The sequence below is a fragment of the Rhinopithecus bieti genome, unplaced genomic scaffold (assembly GCF_001698545.2).
Source record: "Rhinopithecus bieti isolate Rb0 unplaced genomic scaffold, ASM169854v2 scaffold_36004, whole genome shotgun sequence".
NCBI lineage: Eukaryota > Metazoa > Chordata > Mammalia > Primates > Cercopithecidae > Rhinopithecus > Rhinopithecus bieti.
In genome coordinates this window covers 1,011,387-1,031,633 of record NW_016815976.1, presented here as the reverse complement: position 1 = coordinate 1,031,633, position 20,247 = coordinate 1,011,387, and the positions used below count along the sequence as shown (strand labels likewise).

The following is a 20,247-nucleotide window of genomic DNA, read 5'->3' as shown; positions in this document are numbered from 1 at the left end:
AATATTTTTTTAAAATTGATTTTAGCACTTTTGACACATGGAAACCAGACCTTACTCACAGGGCCAACTTACCCATTAGACACAATGAGCTCAGTGCCTAGGGCCCCTGAGACTTTTAGGAGCTCACAAATTTTTTTTTTTTTTAATAAGAAGAAAAACATGAATATCATGTAGGCTGAATTGTATTCAACTTTTTACCAGTACAGTAATAAAATATAACTTTTAATCCATTAAAAAAAAATCAAGAAGCGTCTCATAGAAGTTGGAATGCAGCTCTGCTTACCCACAGCTCTGGGCCCAGGTGAGAAACACCTTACCTGGCAGGCATTGTACAGGAGCTGATGTTCGAACTTCTTGATCCCAAGAATGTTCTGGAACATCTCATAGAGTTGCTCCTTGCTCAGAATCAGCTCGGAGGCTGCGCTGGCTGTCATCCGGGCCTGCTGCTTCCGGGGGTCCTCTTCTCCACGGTAGATGGCATCAAATTTGGCCATCCAGGAGCTCAGCACAGTCTCCTTGCTGAGGCCGTCAATCTCAGGCAGGCTACGCACCCTCTTCTCAATGTGCTTCTTGAAGACCTCCCGGGAGTCGTTGGCAGAACAGCCTCCACTCTGCACCATGCGGGCCACACGGTCACTCTTCAGGAACACCTGAGCAAGAACAGGGACAGGAAAGACAGTAAGAGAGTTGGCCACAGAGGGACCAGTTTCCTGGGGCTGGACACTGGGCCAGCCCACCTCACGTGCATCCCAGGAGGAACCACTGTGGGTCTCGTCTTGCCCTACCACCTCCTGGCTGTGCAAACTCAGACTAGTTACTTACACATTCTGCTTCTGTGTCCACATCTGTAAGATAAGAAGAACAATGGTACTTACCAGGTTGTTGCAAGGGTTAAATGAGATGATACTATCATGAGAGGCAGCACATAGCATACAGACCTCTGCCCAGGCTGCATAGGTCTTGCCCCTTAGTGGCTGTGTGACTTTGGGCAAGTTAACCTCTTTGTACCTCAGTGTTCTCATTTATAAAATGGGGATAAGAGTATTTATTTAATGTTCAATTTCCTTTTGAGAGAGTCTTGCTCTGTCACCTAGGCTGGAGTACAGTGACATAATCACAACTCACTGCAACCTCCGCCTCCCAGGCTCAAGTGACCTCTAGCCTCAGCCTTCTGATTAGCTGGGACTACAGGTGCATGCCAGCACATCTGGCTAATTTTTTTAAATTTTATTTTTGTATTTTTGGTAGAGTCAGGGTTTCACCATGTTGCCCAGGTTGGTCTCAAACTTCTGGGCTCAAGCAACCCATCCACCTTGGCCTCCTAAAGTGCTGGGATTACAGGCGTGAATCAATGCACCCAGCATTTAATTTTTTATTTTAAATAGAGGCAGGACTTTGCTCTGTCATCTAAGTCAGACTTCAGTGGTGATTATGATGCACTGCAACCTCAAACTCCTGGGCTCAAGCCATCCTCTTGCTTCAGCCTCCAAGTAGCTGGGACTATAAGTGTGTGCCACTATGCCTTGACAATTTTTAAAACTTTTTGTAGAAACAGGGTCTTGCTGTGTTGCCAAGGCCAGTACGTATTTTTAAATGAGGATTAAATGTGTTAACATGTAAAACACACACAAAATAGTGCCTGGCCCATATTACACTTGTTGCTATTATTATTATATGTAAATGCCTGGCATGATATCCGGCACATAGCGTTTAACATTAACTGCTATTTGTATCTCCTTTTATCCGTTCAATGACACTTTTAATTGGAAGTATACAAGTATCAGGTAAACATATATTTAATTATCTATCTTCCTTCCTGAAATGTAAACTCTACTTGGGCAAGGAATGTGTCCTTGTTCCTTGTCTTCAGGTCCTAGAATGTCTTCAGCACTTGACACTTGAAAAGTGAATTAACAGTGAACATAGGTGTTAAGTTTATTTTGTAGATGAAAAACTGAGACTTCAGAGAGGGGAAGGCACTTTCTTTTGGTAACTCAAATTGTCTAACTACCAATGGATAGTCTTTTTACTTCACCATGGTTACCTTCCTTCCTGCAGGGTTCTCCTGCTTGATGAAAACCTCTTTTGCCTGGTAGAAAATCCCTGGTTGGTCTGCTGGTGCTGCCTGGTTGAGTCCTGGGACCAAGCTTTCTATTAAGAATGTCTTACTTTCGCTCCACTGCCCACCATTCAGAAGCTTACATGAGCTACATGGTTCTGGGGTGTAATACAAGGCAGTGAAGCCGCCACTTCGTATTCATGGAGAGGAAGCATCTGACACGTTTGAGCTGTGTCCTGGTCACACTTGAGAAGGTGCATAAATATCCTTCAAGAGGCAGAGCAAACGTTCATTCCCCTGTCAGATTTCAGGAAATGCACTTGTTGGCCATGAGACAGCATTGCCTGGGGGCATATCATTGCCTCATGCTTCATTGCAAAGCTTTTCTGGGGTGGAGAAATGTTTTTTTAAAAAAGCCTCCAGTTTATTGTTGACTTTAATGAACTAATTTAGAAAGGAGGGCTGAGGGTTTGCCTCACAGGGTAGAGGCCATGGCCTGCCCCCCTGTGAGTGGGAACTGGTACTCAGATGAGACCTTAGAGTTAATTTGAAAATTAATTATAGACAAAAAAGTTTCAAATGAATCCTCAGGCCTTATGAGTCTTAATGAGCTAAATAATTCACCTGAAAACCTGTAACACTTAATGGGGATGGTTTCTCCATCTAACCAACACATTACGGATCTCAAACACCAGTATTTTTAGGCTAGTGGAGGAAGTCTCTGGAGAGGCAATGGAACATTGTGGCAGAAGCTGTAAATCATGATCTCAGGCCATTTCTGCCTCTAACTTGCTGTGCGACCTTGAGTAAATCATCTCCCCTCTCTGATTCTCTAATTTCTTTCTTTCTTTTTTTGTTTTTTTAGACAGAGTGCCACTTTGTTGCCCAGGCTGAAGTACAGTGGTGTGATCTTGGCTCACTGCAACATCCGCCTCCTGGATTCAAGTGATTCTTCTGCCTCAACCTCCCAAGTAGATGGGATTACAGGCATCTGCCACCATCCCCAGCTAATTTTTGTATTATTATTATTATTTTTAGTAGTAGAGATGGGGTTTCTCTATGTAGGCCAGGCTGGTCTCGAACTCCCAACCTCAAGTGATCCACCCGCCTCGGCTTCCCAAAGTGCTGAGATTACAGGTGTGAGCCACCATGCCTGGCCTGATTCTCTAATTTCTTGTCCATACACCAAAGGAGTTGAACTATAAGATTTGGGGCTATCCTTTTAACTATAATGATTATAAACTTCTCCATGAAGCCATTCATCCTTTCTTTGGTTACTCCCTAGGTGGAAGACACTAGACCAGGTGTCAGGAATACAATGGTGAGGAAGACACAGATTTAGCTCTCATGGAGTCCAACTGACATAATCCTAATAATGCCATGCATATATGATTATGATCTGGAAAAAGTGCTCTCAAGACAAGGGTCCACAGGAACCTATAGCTAGAAATCTATTCTAATATGTGGTCAAGAAAGCCTTCCTGAAAGAAAACACCTTTGAGATGATGTGTGAAAGATGGATAGGTGAATGGAGAACTGTAAGTTATTTTAGAGAGAAGGAAAAATACATGTGAAGACCCCAAGTGCCTGAGGAAATAAGGAGGAGTCAATGTGGCTGTGGCAATGAGGGCTGGGGGTGATAGATGTGAGATGGGCAGGGAGGGGCCAGAGAGCCTAGGGAGGCATTGAGGAAGAGGAGGTATTCAGGAGGAGGAGGGGATTAGGGTTGTTGGTCTTCATTTTAAGGGCACTGGAAAGCGATTGAAAGTTTTAAACTGGGACACAGCACAAATCAGTTCACATTCTTTGGCTTTAATGTGGAAAACAGACTGAAGGGAGCCAAGATAATAGGCAGGGAGGCCAGTTGAGAGGTGGTTGTAGGAGAAGAGGTGAGTGTGATGGCAGTGGGGACACTATGGGGTTAAGCCTTTATTGTCAGCGCTAATAAACATAAGGGGTGATGTGAAAACATTCAATCACCAGTGAAGCTATACTCTCCTCTACATCTATGCACAGCAGTATCCCACAAACCCGAAATGCGCCTCAACTATAAGCTCTCAGCCCCAGATTCTTTTCTCCCAAAGCCCTTCCAGAGCTGCCATCTGCCACTGTTTTTGTGACTGTTTGGTAAATATCTGATCTTCCGGGAGGCAGGGTTGTCATTGTTTCTATTACTTCTTAGTGCCTGAGACAGTGCCTGGCACGTAGCTGGTGTCAGTAAATACTTGCGGAATGAGTGAATGAACTATAAGAGCAAAGCAGACTACTCTAGCAGGAAAAATATGGAGTGAGACTATGCCTGGATTGGGGTGAGAAGGTCAAGTGGAAACCAGCACACGGTATATTGGTCTCTTAAAACAAGAGACTTAAGTTAGATTTTCCATGGGACCTGATAACAAGGGGTAAGAAATAAAGATGTTGGCACTTGGGTCCCAGCTGGTGTAACTGGTTGAGTGATGTATTAGTCTGTTCTCACGCTGCTAATAAAGACATATCCAAGACTGGGTAATCTGTGAAGGAAAGAGATTTAATGGATTCACAGTTCCACATGGCTGGGGAGGCCTCACAATCATGGTGGAAGTCAAGGGAGAAGCAAAGGTACGTCTTACATGGCATGGCAGCAGGCAAGAGAGCATGTGCATGGGAACTCCCCTTCATAAAACCATCAGATCTCTTCAGACTTATTCACTATCATGAGATCAGCATGGGAAAGACCTGCTCCAATGATTCAGTTACCTCTCACTGGTGACACGTGGGAGACACGTCTCCTCCATGACACATGGGAATTATGGGAGCTACAATTCAAGATGAGATTTGGGTGGGGACACAGCTGAACTATATCAGGTGAACCCTGAATCCTGGACATAGCATCTGCTTCACATAGCCCCTTCCTTTGTACATAGTAGCTTCTCAGTAATACTTCTGAATTACCAGTGGAAGACAAGTCACCTAACCTCCACCAATCTCCCTCTCCTTCATGCTAAACAATACAGGAATCCAGCCTTTCTTCTTTGATGAGGATCAAACTGAGAAGACTTTGAAAAGTGGAGGGATTTATCTGTCCTGTGTTAAGATACAACTGCCAGATCCTAGAAAGAGGAGAGATGAGTGGAATGACAAGAACATGGAGGAAGGAGGCCAAAGACTGGGGAGACAGTGAAGATGAATTGCCCAACGGAGACAAGACAGCCATGAGGAGAGAAGGTGGAAGCAGGAAACTATTTTTCCAGGCACATCATCTGTCTTGGCTTCTCAGTCTGTCGAAGAGGAAGTGGGGCCTGGGCCAGGCTCACCCTATAATGAATACAAACACTAAATACTGATGTGCCTGTGTGTCTCTAAAACAACTGTTCAAACTCAATTGTGCTGGGAGCTCTGTCTGTATTTTGTATCCGTGTTTGTTTCTGTTTTTGCTTTTTAGTGGCTGCCACAAGATACTTTAACCCCAAGCCCAGTTCTATTTGGGCACATCCATAAATCCTCCCTGCTTTTCTGCCAACTTCCAGACACGTCATAATGAGAGATGGAAGATAAACAAATAAATATGGAATTGTGAAGGACAGTCAATTCAGCAACTCGACCTCATCCTTCAGTCCTTCCCTCCATCACCAGAGCCAAACAACCTCAAGGTCATTTTAGACACACACAAACACATCAGTACTTAGTGACTGTTCACATTACGGATGAGGTTGGCCTAGCTCCCATTCGCTTGCTGATAGGCTGAGAAGCCAGGGCAGATTCATTCCTGCTCTGAAAAAGCATATCCTTTCAACATAAATAAGAAAAACACCTAGATGTTGGAGTAAATAATATTTACAAGAAACACAAACCTCGTTGCTATTAACAAATGGACACATAAATAATGAAAGGGGTAGACATCATGGTTAGGAGGATGGGCCCCGGAATTAGAACACCTGGGTTCAAATCCTGGCTCTGTGGCTTGCTAGCTTTGCCACTTGAGCAAGTTACTTAATCTCCCTGGGCTTTAATTTCCTCACCTTTAAAATGGGGGTTATAAAAACCTTCCTTCGTAGAATTTTGGTGAGCCCTGAATCCTGATTCAGTGATATTATGCCTGCAAGTTGGTTAGCCTGTTGCCTACTACAGGCTAAATGTAATACAAGTTAGCTGTTATTTTTAAATGGAATATCATGCAGCCATGAAAAAAGATACATACATTTTCATTAGCATCCAAAGATGTCCGTGATATATGGTTATCATGGACCAGAGTCTTCCAATGGCAGGGGTGAGGTGGAATTGGAGGATAGGGGCATGGATCTGGATTTCGAATACCATAGGAAATAAGACAGTTTACTGATGAGAGTATGTCATTTGTGTGACCTTTGTAAAGGTAGGAAGGAGATTGAAAACAACTGTGTTAAGTAAAAGAAGTGGGTTCTTAATAGTTTGTGGTAATTTCCCACCTTAATATGCAAGCCAAATAGTTATCTTGACATGCATAGATACATTAAAAGTACCTGGAAAGATATAAACCAAAGTTTAATTGTGGTTATCTAGGATGATGGGATTGTAAGTATTTTTTAACCATGTAAATGCAGAGATTTTCTACATTGTCTGCTTTATTTTATAGTGGGCATGTTTTACTTTCACAGTCATTCGAAACACACCTTTTCTCCCTGGAAAAATACAAATTTTACCTTCTTTGGGGCAAGGTGCATTTTCATTTCTAAAATAAAATGTATTTTCAAGTCTTAAAAATATTCTTCACCAAAAAGTAAAGGATTCTGGGCAAAGTTTCAGAAGCAGATCTAGGACCATGACCTTGTGGTAGGTGGTGCTAGGTTAGGAGCAAAAGTACTTTCCTTTCTCTTTTCTATATCCTTCTTCCTTGCTCCATCTTGCACCTCCCTTCCTCCATGCCCAGGGAGTGAATTGATTCTATCAACTTTCAACTATCTTCTTCTATTTCTATGCAGCATATGGACACCATACCACTATGCTCATTTCTAACCTTAATATATTAATATGTTTTAACCTCAATATATTAATAATGGAACTGTCCAGGTATATATATTTAGTCTTGAGAGCAATTAGGCAAGGAAGGCCCTATTACAGATGAAGCAACTAAGGCTCAGACTTGGCTGAGGTACCACAGTCAGTGTGTAATAGGACTAGAACTCAATCCACCTCTGTCGGGCACAATTTTTATTTTTAATTTATTTAGAGAGGGTCTCATTCTGTCACCCATGCTGGAGTGCAGTGGTGTAGCTCACTGCAGCCTTGAACCTCTGGCCCCAAGTGATCCTCCCACCTCAGCCTCGCAAAGTACTGGGATTACAGATGTGAACTGCACCTGGCCTTGGACACTAAACTCATCCTTTTAATCACTCTGCCTTCCGCCTCCTGCCTCCTCCTGGCTGGGCTTTCCCTACAAGAATCAATGCTTTAGAGTGCGTAGTGACTCTTCCTCTAGGGATGTACCTGTTTATCATGGTATCTCAGGTACCACGGAGTAGTTGTAGCCATTCTACTTATTAGAAAATATACTGTTTCATTTTAGAAAAATAGCCAGTGTGATCTGATTTATACTCCTCTTAAATAAAAACGTTCGACCATAAGAACTAAACAAAATGTCTTCTTGCATAGAAGAAACCTGCAGTTTTTGCCTGCCAACTGTTCTTCCTCTTCTGATAATAGTACCTCAGTCTTTCTTCCAAGAACCCCTTTCCCATTGCACATAGTTGCAGTGGAATTGTCAATTGTAGGACTTTGTCCTTCTTTAGCCAAGTGATGGGTTGGGATTTGAGCTTGGTCAGTAAGACCGCTACTTCTTGAGCTCACATTCTGAGTGGGTTGGCATGAGAATGGATTGGGCTGGAGTAGATTTATCCCAATGATGAAGTGTCTGTTATATCTTACTGTCTGGCTTCCTGAAGTTAAACTGCTCTGGTTTCCTTCTTTTCTGAAGCTTAGCTGTTTCTTCTGATAACAACAATACCAGCAACAACAGCAAACTATTGTTGTTGTTGTTGCTTCTGAAGTTGTTAGGATGATGATCGTGATGATTAGGGCTGAATTTAACCACAGTTAGTTTCTGTTGCTAGCAACTAAAGAATTCGGTCTGTTGCAACGTTCAAAGCTAGTTTGACAAAAGTGAACTAGGCATTTATTAAAAAACAAAAACAAAAACAAAACAAAACAAACAAAAAACTAACAACCAAACAAAACAACATTCACACACCCCAAACAAAGCTCAATCATAGCAGCTTCACTGGCTGAAGTTCAGACATCAGATGCAGTGTCCTGAAATGAATTTTTATGTCTTCTGCCACATTTGACACTCCCACTTTCTTGCAAATACCCCTATGTTCACTTCCAGGAAGAATCTGAGTTTTGTAAAACTTTTTCATCCACCTATTTTCTCTGATGCCAGGACCAGCATGTGAAGAAATTAAAATCAAGCAGGGAGGTGAGAAGGTGAGCACGAGGAGGTGAGTGTGAGGAGACGGAGGGAGAGAGGGAGGGCTTATATTTTGGACATTTGTCTTCAAAATAGTTAGAAAAGGTGTGGGGAACACAGAGAAATGGCTCTCTGATGCCATATCTCAGGAACAGGGGTGTGAGACAGAATTGCTGCGCCAGATCTCAGAGCACCCACCCCAGCCTCCAGCTCTTGGCCCTGAAAGCCAGAATTGAGGAGATTAATGGATTAATCTGCTGCCCTGCTTGATGTGCTCTGACAATCAGGGCCATCAGGAAAGGACAAAAATAAACCTGTGTGCTCTTGAGAGCCACAGGGACCTTGGTGTCCTTTCTCCCATCCCCACTCATGGCCCAGGCCTCACCAACTTGCTGTTAATGGTGACTAGCTTTGCTCAGACTGGGCTGGATGGGCACAGATGGAAAAGGAATAGCACCTCCTCTCTCCTTTCATTTTTTAAAAGATGATCTTTACTACTCTGGCATGCTGAGAGATCATTATAGCACTTGGTCCTCTGTATCTGCACATTCCACGTTCATGCATTCAACCAACTACAGATCCAAAATATAAAAAATAAGAAATAACAATAAAAAGTAATACAAATAAAACCAATATAGTATGACAACAATTTACATAGCATTTACATTGTATTAGGTTTTATGAGTTATCTAGAGACGATTTAACGTATAAGGGAGAAGGCCAGGTGTGGTGGCTCATGCCTGTAATCCCAGCATTTTGGGAAGCCAATGCAAGTGGATTACTTGAGCCCAGGAGTTCAAAACCAGCCTGGTTAACATAGCGAAACCCTCTCTCTACAAAAAAAATATAAAAATTAGTCTGGCACGATGGCATGCACCTATAGTCCTGGCTACTCGGGAGGCTGAGGTGGGAGAATTACTTGAGCCCAGGAGGTGAAGACCAGCATGGGCAATATAGTAAAACCCTCTCTCTACAAAAAATACAAAAATTAGTCTGGCATGGTGGCATGCACCTGTAGTCCAACTATATGGGAGGCTGAGGAGGGAGGATCATTTTAGCCCAGGAGGTTGAGGCTGCAGTCAGCTGTGATTATATGACTGCACTCCAGCCTGGGTGACAGAAGGAACCCTAACTAAAAAAAAAAAAAAAAAAAAAAAAAAAGCATATGGGAGGATGTGCATAGGTTATATGCAAATACTATGCTATTTTATATCAGGGACTTGAGCATCTGAGGATTTTGTATTTGAGAAGTCCTGGAACTAATGCTCTGTGCATACCAAGTAATGAATATACTGCCTTAGCAAAACAAGACCGATATCAAAACTGACTTTTAAAGTACAGAAATCCTAGAACATTTTGAGATTACTGCTGTTACACTATTTTTTAATGTCATTGCTGTTGGTAAACTGGAATGTGAAGTTGTGGCATTATAGGGTGGAGTGTGTGTGTATGTGAAAGAGAGAGAATTTGGAAGGAGGATATCTGTTGGTTTTGTCTGCTGAGCATATATTCCCCCTGTTTTGGTAAAAAGCAGCCTAATGTTTTATTAAGAAACCATTACATTCTTCCTGAAAATGGTTCCCCTGGGGCTGAGCCTGTACTCAGGTGCCAGAGATGGTGGCTGTCCTAAGCTTTATCCTCCCAGTCTATTTCACCCCTATCCACTGTGATTGATTCAAGAAGGGACAAGTGATCCATGTCAGTCCAACTAAGTCACCCCAGGTCTTTGCTAGGGAGCTCAGTAGGGGTGTTCTCTTTGCTCCTGGAGTTGCTGAACTGGTAGGATGTGCCCTGGGGCTGCTAAGGTCTTCCACATGGAGAGAAGCTGACCAAGAAGGAAGTCAACACAGGGATGAGCACAGTGGAGAGGTGTAGGGAAGATACCCATCCTGCTGGTAACTTTGGAGCCTCTGGATCCAGCCATGGCTGAATCCAGGCCTACATGTGGACTTTTAAGTTACTTGAGGAAATAAATGTCTTTTTAGGGTTATCCAGTATGACGTAGGTATTAGTCACTTATAATCCAAAGAGTCCTGACTAAGACAGGGGCCAACGGAGAAGCAATTGGAACCCAGAGTTGGGTAGAGGAAGAGACACCAGCTTCTCCGTAGCCCAAGAATGAAGGGGAAAGGAGAAAGGAAGGTGTAATCAACTTGGAGAGCCCCTAAGTAACGTGTTAACCCTGATCTCCTGATAGAGAACTTTCACTTCAGAGGATTAGACTTCCCTGGAAAAGTGAATCTAAGGCTCTCCAAAGTACTAATGAAGACAGCAGTTAGATCATTAATACCCCACATCCTTTCTTATGTTACTCAAATGCTAACATTAAATATTGAGTAATTTCTCAATGCCTGTACTCTTACCAGACAAAAACAGAAACTATTTCAAATAAATTAGCCACTATAGAGGAAAACATTGGGATCACTATAGATGTAATGGTAATTTCCAGAGACTCATTAGCACGTTGATGACTATTAATTTTCACATTTAATTAATAGATGGAAATGACATTTTCTTTTAATTTATGCCATTAGTCAAATGAGCTTTCTAATTAAGATTTGCAATCTGTAAATTTATAAACTCTGGTGAATGACTCTAACTAGGAGAACTATTGATAGGGGTCTGCTTGGCCTGACAAGGCTTCTACCATTACTCTCCCACTGGTTTCCAGAACTTGAACAAAGAGGGAAAATTAATTTCATCCCCAGGCAGTTTCTAAACAAAACTTTTGTTAAATATATTCAAGTTATTCACTATCATATATCACTGTGATTCCAAGTCTCATTTCTACTCCCCATGAAATTCAACCAAAAAATTGTACCACATCAGATAAAGCAGCAAGTTTGACAGTCATTGGTGATAATGAATGATACTTGTAAAATTTTTAAAGATTTAAATTTGGACAACTATAAAAACAAATTTGACTTCTAAAATAGATCCAAATAAAAATTTCATGAAGAAAACGGTGTGTAAAAGGAGTCTGTGGTTGGTCCCAGGAAACATCACGAAGATTATTTACTATTAAACGCTAATTAGCAAACCAATCAATAATATTTTCACAAGATCTAATTGCAGTCTTACTCCCTCCATGAAGGAAGGAGTCAAGTGCTTTAGCAAGTGGGAAGAAGAGTTTTGCCAAATCAGGATTTTGCCTCTCCTGAGGCTTCAATCAATTAACATATTGAAAGCATCTGTTGTGGGCTGAATCCGATGGGGAGACTAAGTACGTGCTTAGAGCACTAGCAAAGTAGGCACATCAACATTTTTGTTTTGAGATAATTTTCTATCTAATAAATAAAGGAAAGAAGGAAGGAAGGAAATCAGTGAAACAATCCTGGGGGAAAATCAGATTTTGTTAGGTTTTCCTTATACCTAGCTTAAGGTTTATCATTATTACTGTGAATTGTATATAGCAGGATATCATAAGCTTCCAGTGCTTAGGAGCTGGGCTCTAATGGTTGTCATCTAGCCTTTACAACGCATCAGACATTTGGGGCATAGGATTCCAAACACAGAGAGAATTTACCTGGTTCACATTAAAACGGATTAATATAAAATAAAATGTACTCAGTGACCAAATAATCATATTTGAAAATATGCATATGAGGAAAGCATTGCCAATATGAAGGTTTGGCATGTCCATTTCATAATCATGTACAAATAATAGCCAATATGCACACTAAGAAAGAACAATTATAAAATTTAAAAATATTTGCAGAAATACAAATCCACTTTACTGATAAACTTCTGAGGTCTAGTGGTGACAATTTACCCGTAATACATATTCAGAACGTGTTCTCTCTTTTGTAGATTTTCTCTAGAGAACTGCATTTTGGACAGTGGTCCCAGCTCCAGATACGCAAGCAGCATTTTAGAAAAAAGAATAAGGAAGTTCATGAAGCCACCATCCTTAGGAGGTGCTAACATCCTTTAAAATGGTATAAGTGGTGAGAAAAATACTCCTGACTCAAAGTCATAGGTTGTGATTTTTCATAGCTGTGTGACCTTGAGTAATTAATTGAACGTCTCTGAGCCTCAGTCTCTTCATCAGTAAAATGAAAATACAATCAGATCTAATTCATAAGACTGTTATATCTTGTATGAAATACAATCAGTATATTGCCTGGTATAAAACTCTGTTGTTAAATAGTAGCTTACATTTCGTTTTCCCCCAAAACAAAATACTGTTATTTCTTAACATTGTAACCAATCACCAACCCCTTTGCCTTAGGAGGGATGATCCTGTAGTAAACCAAAACGATTGTCCCCATTGCCCTGCAGCTCAGACTCCCCAGGCCTAGGGCTTGAGTAGTTTTGGTGTTCTTCTGCACAGCGATTCTCACCTCATAGTAACTCTGCACAGCGTTCATGAAGGCTTCATCAGCCATGATCTGGGTTTCCCCATTGAGGAAAGCCTGAAACCTGTCCTTGACTGTCTGCAGCTGCTGTTTGCTGATCTGTAAGAAACAGAAAAAGAGGGAAATGTGAGCACTTGTTCTAGACAAGGATCGTGGATATTTTATGCTGAAGATGCCAGGCCCATTGGTGTACTGGAGCTGGCTTGTACAGGTGTGTGAGAGCTGATAAGGGAATCTGCGGAAACTTCTGTGAGCCAGTGTTAAACACAGCCATTATTTTAAAATAATATAAATAAATTATATTAAAAACAAAGTTAATACACTTTTAATACTTAAAATCCATTGCCTCCTAGTTATTTTACCACATTTCACTTTTATCAGTGCTTCTGAGGTTACTTACACCTACGGCATTTGCATGAGGGAAACTCTATATAAGGGAGTGCTACCACCCATCTCTTCCCAGCTCCACATTCAGTGTTGTCTCATTGGCAGCTTCATATCAGCCAAGGTGGGAGTATTTATACCATGGAAATTGGCAAATGCTACAAAACAGTTTTTTTTTTCTCCTGAGAGATGGTTGTTAAACATGTAATAGCAAGCACAGCACTGCACATGCCCCTCTGGTGGTCTGAAATACCTTGATAAATGAAGTATGACCATATGCAGTGGTTTTCAAACCTTATTGTTGTTAGTACATCCATGATCACATGACAGATGATGTTTGGGTACAGGATACACTTCTGGGTTGTGGCATAGAGAATTTGGGCACTAGGTTATGTGCAATTCCTTGCCTATCAATCCCACCTTTCTTTCTTAGGAAAACATTCCTAAAAGATTCATACTCATTCCTCTTCCTCACCCCTTATCTGGTTCTATCCCACCATCCATCAGGTATCAATGCAGGCAGCACTAATTTATGAAGCCCTTCCCAGCCCCTAGGCTAGGGGCAGATCATCCTGCTTTGTGATTCCACAGCACACTGTTTATTTAACTGCTTGATGATGATTAAATTTGTTACATGATGTGTCTTTTCTTGCTATCTTATTCATCGATGTTTTCCCAGGGCATAGCTAACTGCCTTACATGTGCCAGACACTCAGGGCTGATTGCATGAATGAATGAATGGAGTGTACGCAAGACATGTTATTTTCAGGTATCTTTTCATTGGTTCTAATTTATATAAAATATGTATATTAAAAAGTCAGCCAAAACTTTGCTGTTTTAAAAGTTAAAACTTTTAACTCTGAAAAGTTAAACTTTTTTATAAAAAGTTATGCTTTATAATTGATCATGAGAAATTACATCTGAGAACCACTGTTCTAGTGGAAAAAGTAAGAAGATCAGTCCAGTACCAGTTCTGTTGGCCACTGTGTCACCTGGGAAAAGCTACTTATATTCTGCATTGACCTGTGAAGAGCCAGCCTTTCTGGATCAGGGCTGGGTTTAAATAAATTTTATCTCATCCTTAGTTTTCTCACTTGGAAAATGGTGGTGATTCTAATTACCCACTGTCCTGGGATAGTTATAGTTATTCAATAACATAATGAGTTCTTTTAAAATATTAAAACTTTTTATATAAATCCAAGTGATTTTACCATTAGAGTCAATATAATTAGAAAATAAAGTTTAAAGCTTTAGGAGATGCAAAGCCAGCATGAGTTTTGACTCAGTCAATAAACAAAACCAAAACAGAATTTTGTTTGTGACACAGATGGAAGCTGGGTGCTTTCATTAATTTTTGTATCTTTGGAAGAAGTTGGGGAATAGTGAAGTCAAGGGTAGATTAAAAGGGGTTAGAAATTTATCAGACTCATATTTGTTACATTCTAGGGCACCACTATATAATGTTAGCCACATGTATAATTTTAAGTTTTATAGTAGCCACATTAAAAAATAGAAACAGGTGAAATGAATTTTGATATACTTTATTTAACCCAGTATAGCCAAAATAACGTTTCAACATGTAATCAGTATATAAATTATTAATGAGACAGTTTATGTTAAAAAAAAATGCTATGCCTTTGGAATCTGGTGTAGTTTACCCTTACAACATATCTCAATTCAGAGTAACCAAATTGCAAGTGTTCAATAGCCACAGTGGCTAGTGGCTATTGCACTGGACCAGTTCAGACCTAAAGCATGGAATAAACTCACTTCTAAGTTGCTTAAGCTTTCCTGCTCTGACCCATGGATATTGATATGTGAAATTGAAGAGAAAATCATAGTTATTTTTTATGTGCTTGAAACCATTTGAACTGAAACATTAGGTAGCAGTTGATTTGCTCATAAAAATGATACCTGTAACATAAATTTATTTTAAGCAGACCAGCCTTAATCTAGTTCACAAATCCTAACAGTATAGGACCAACCAAGGCATCTCACAGGATTTCTTGCTCAGAATTCCTTCTAAAACAGTGTCAATACAAGCTTTGCGTGATTTTGGGAGTAGGGTGGGATGACAGGGCAGGAGAGGAATGGAGGCCTATAGACCTCGCTTTTGTCTTAAATGATTAAGTAATTGAAATAAACTTATGCACACACCATATGAATGTTCAAGATTGATTGTTGACCCAGGCCAAATCTATTATCTCTCTTACCTTTCCTTAAATAAGCATGGTACTCATTTAGTTAAGAAATATTTGGCAGGGTGCGGTGGCTCACGCCTGTAATCCCAGCACTTTGGGAGGCCGAGGTGGGTGGATCACAAAGCCAGGAGATCGAGACCATCCTGGTCAACACGATGAAACCCTGTCTCTACTGAAAATATTAAAAAAAAACTAGTCGGGCATGGTGGCGGGTGCCTGTAGCCCCAGCTACTCGGGAGGCTGAGGTAGGAGAATGGTGTGAACCTGGGAGGCGGAGCTTGTAGTGAGTGGGAGATCACACCACTGCACTCCAGTTTGGGCGACAGAGCGAGACTCCATCTCAAAAAAAAAAAAAAAAAAAAAATTTATAGAGCATGCACCCTCTGCCCGGCCCTGCACCAGACACTAAGGGTGCAGTGGTCGACACACACAACCCCTGATCTCACCCATTATTTCTTAGGGCTGGGCACTAAGGAATCAAAAGAAATAAGGGCTTTTCTTCAGGGATCTTATAGTCTAAGTAGAGAGGAAAAGGCAAACAAAAAAGCACATAAAATTATGATTCAGGATTTCAGAGAAAAGAAATTACAGAATATAAAACTCTCAATGGAGAAAGGAGCTAAGGAACTTCAGGAACATTAATTTTAGTCAAGTTCAGAGAACACACATCACAAAGCCACACAAAGCATCCCTTGCTTCCCTAGTCACATTAAGCTGTCAGCAGGAGAGTTGGGGGCATGGACTTCAGTGGCAGAACTTTATGTCTGGGTTTTGCCACCTACTGGTTTATAATTCACTACTTTTCTCACCACTAATTCAACAAGCCTAGTGTTTAGTTACTCAACTCACTAGCCGTGTCTCCCTGGGCAAATGACTAACCTCTCTAAAGCTCAGTTTTCTCATTGGTAAAATGGGGCCAATATTGACCTCATAGGGTTGTTGTGAGGATCAAGATAAGCAAAATACTCACTGCAGAACTTAGTACAGGATGAATGCTCAATACATCTTCGCTATTGTGATGATTCATTCTCATCTTTCTTTTTAAGAAAACAAAAACAAAAACAAACAAACAAACAAAAACAGAGTCTCACTGTTGCCCAGGCTGGAGTGCGGTGGTGTGATCTCGGCTCACTGCAATCTCCGCCTCCTGGGTTCAAGTGATTCTCGTGCCTCAGCCTCCCAAGTAGCTGGGACTACGGGTGCGCGCCTCTACACCTGGCTAATTTTTGTAGTTTTAGTAAAGATGAGGTTTCACCATGTTGGCCAGGCTGGTCTCGAACTCCTGACCTCAGGTGATCAACCCGCCTCGGCCTCCCAAAGTGCTAGAATTATAGGCACGAACCACTGTGCCCACCCTAATTCTCATCTTTGAGTGTTTGCACATACTGTTCCCTTGAGAATGCCTGCCTCTGGGGACATTTCACATGTACACGTCTTTAAATTTAGTGCATGCACTCCCTTCCAGACTCCTCAGGTGGAGGTTGCTATTTTCTCAGCATTTTGTTCACAGTCCTATGGGTTTATGTTTTATGTGGTGAAGTAGTTATTTATTTAAACTCAAGTGCTCAGAGGCAGAATCATGAGTCAGGAGTTGAGAGCACAGGCTTGGCGTCCAAGAGACGCAGGTTCAAGTCCTGGTGATACCACTCACTTCCAAGCTGGATGACCTTAGGCAAGCTACTTTCCCTAAGCCTTGGTTCCTCCTTAAAAAATTTGGATGATAAAACCGACCTCCTAAAGTTACTAAAAAGATGAAAAGGAAATGAGGTAATATATCTCAAGATCTCAGCACATGGCCTGGCAAAAAAGAAGAGCCAAATGATAAGGGGCAGATGATAAACTCAATGGCCTCCAAGGCCCTGCATGATGTACCCTGACTTTGACTTGCTCCACTCTGCTCTTTACTCACTCTGGTAGCCAGCACACTGGTGTCTTTTTTACTTCTCAGCTGTGCCCTGACTTTTCTTGCCTGAGAGCCTTTGCCCTTGCTGTTCCCTTCGCCAGGGATGTTCTTCTGGTTTTCCCCGTGGCTGGCCCCTTAGGATTCAGCCGAGCCAGCATATCCTGGGAAGCGCTTCCCTGACCATCCAGTCTACAGTAATGTTCCCCTAGCTAATCTCTGTCACAGTGCCCTGAAACCTGAGCATTTCCTGCACAGTCATTATCACAGTTAGCACTTATCTTCTCTAAGGTCAAATTATTTAATTTAACATGTACATAGAAAAATATACTTTATCAGCACAGAGTATGAAGAATTCTTTCTTCTTCCTCTTTTTTTTTTTTTTTTTTAAGACAGAGTCTTGTTCTGTTGCCCAGGCTGGAGTGCAATGGTGCCATCTCAGCCCACTGCAAACTTCGCCTCCTGGATTCGAGTGATTCTCCTGCCTCAGTCTCCTGAGTAGCTGGGATTACAGGCAAGCACCACCATGGCCAGCTAATTTTTTTATTTTTAGTAGAGATGGGGTTTTGCCATGTCAATCAGGCTGGTCTTGAACTCCTGGCCTCAAGTGATCCACCTGCCTTGGCCTCCCAAAGTGCTGGGATTATAAGCATGAACTGTTATGCCCAATCAGTATAAGAAATTCTCACAAAGTAAACTTTTCCAGATAACAAACTTTCATATCAAGATAAACGTTACCCAGACCCCAGAAGCTCCTGCATACTCCCAAAGTCATTCCTTCCTCCAAAAGTGACCACTAGCCTGACTTCTATTATCATAGATGAGTGTTGCCTGTTTTTGAACTTGATATCAATACTATCATACATGATGAGATTCATCCATGTGGTTAGGAGTAGCAATAGCTGGTCCCTTCTCATTGCTGGGTAGTATTCCATTTTACAGGTATACCACAATTTATCCATTTTCCTATGATGCATATTAGGGCCTTCTTTATTTTAAAATTATACCTACTTTTCATTATCTCTCTCTTCACAAGAATGTATGTTTCACAAATACAAGGACCCTATCTGTCTTGTTCACTATTGTGTTTCTTGTTTATAGCTGTACACATCTGTCTCGTTTACTGCTATGCACATAGTGGGCTCTCAACAAATGTTTGCTGAATGAATACATGAGCTTATTAAGGGCTTAATATATACCAGGCACAGTGTTAGGCTCTGGCGATATGACAGTATCAAGGCACAATCTTAGCTCTAGAGTTTCTCACAACTGAGTCAGAAATCACATACTCATCTTTGACTTCTTAATACCCTTTGCCAATTGCATGAGTGAATAAAAATCTTACTTAGAAGCTTGCAAAAGCCAGTCTAAGAATCAACTGTGGGACAGAGTTTGTCTCTGGTTAAAAGTTAACTGACTTAGATAGGATTGAACCCAAAAGGTGACCTTGCATGAATAAACTGAAATAATTGGCCCAGAGTACCTGACAGTACAACTCTAAATAAACAAATGAGCTTCGATGAGCTGCTTACAGAGAGAATCCTCCTGAAATAGAAGTCCACCTAAAAGGATTGAATATGTATAGAAACCACTTGTGCATCAAGGTCAGAATTCAGAATTGCAGTAATGAATTCCAAGCAGAAAACCTGAAAAGATGGAAGGTGATTATTGTAGAAGAAAGTGCTGTAGCAGCGTTTGCTAGAACTATTCAAGCATTCTTGGTTCCATCTACCTCATTAACCAAAGCCTGAAAATCCCCACTGCATTTCAGGCAGTTTGTAATTTACTGAAGCATTCTGGAGAAGCATGAAATGTGATCTATAGTGAGGAGAAAACCACATGTTCTAAGTGTTGGTCTCAGGAGGGGCGATGTTGAAGTCAGAGCAAGCTCAAGTCAGATCCTAGCTCTGCTATGAGACCTTGGTCAAGTAGTTGGCTTTGGGTTTTTCCTCTGTAAATGGGGGAAAGCAATATCTACTTTACAGAGTCTTTGTGAAAACTAGGTGGGATTATATATGTATAATATATATATTTATAATACCTATAATAATATATAGCATAGTATCTGGCATAGAGTAAGGACCCAATAATAAAAACAATATAAGAAGTATTTGTTTCCCTATCATTTATCTTTTATCTTCTTTCAATGCTTTTTTTATTCACTCAGCCTTTTGAAGGTATCATTGATGTGGTATTCCTTACCTCAGTCTTTCTTGGCCCTTCTAGTTTAGAGGCTGGAAAGCCAATTACTACCTTCCCAGTTCCTCTTGCAATTTTAGGTGGCCATGTAATAGAGGTGGAAAACTACTGGGGGCATCTTCTGGAGAAATATTTGAAATCCTCATGAAAATGAGCATACTCGGTGGTATAAACCTTTCCTTTCCTGCTGCCCCTTCTTCTGCTGAGAATACAAATCTGTTTCTACAGCCATGGTATCTATCTCATGACCATCCAGGAAAGGCCAAGAGCATCACAGAAATGTGGTCCTTACATTTTTGGGTGGCTGAACAAATGTTCGTAAACACCCATCTCTGGCTTTTTCATTATGTGAGAAAAAAACGAATTTCTACTTGTTCAAGTCACTGTATGTTTTCTCTTACTGGCAGCCAAATGCATTCCCAATGGATACACATGGTTTACAATAATCATGGAAGAATGCATACTTACTAAGATGCTTATTGGCTAATACGTCTCCTATTGCAACAACAACTGTACCAGAAAGAAGGGGGAAGCAATGCTTACTGTAAAAGAAGGAATCTCAAATACCTGCATTCTAAGCATAGGCAGCAGTGAGTAGAAAAATATCTTTGGGCATAAGGAGATGTTCCAGTTATATACATAAATTAGGTCCTTTTCTACTTAAAGTATAATGTCAGCATTGTATATTATAATTTTTTTTTTTTTTTTTTTTTTTTTTTTTTTTT

The 20,247-nt window shown here is 41.0% G+C and overlaps 1 protein-coding gene across 1 annotated transcript in view; it reads right to left on the bottom strand.

Annotated features, from left to right (window-relative positions):
* CADPS (calcium dependent secretion activator) overlaps positions 1-20,247 on the bottom strand; it is a 497,883-nt gene that overhangs the window by 372,258 nt on the left and 105,378 nt on the right. Inside the window, exons 2-3 of the mRNA XM_017854222.1 lie at positions 12,824-12,937; positions 318-650 (exon numbers count right to left, since the gene is read on the bottom strand). Of these exons, the coding sequence (XP_017709711.1) occupies positions 318-650; positions 12,824-12,937 (447 nt within the window). The remainder of the gene's footprint in view (positions 1-317; positions 651-12,823; positions 12,938-20,247) is intronic.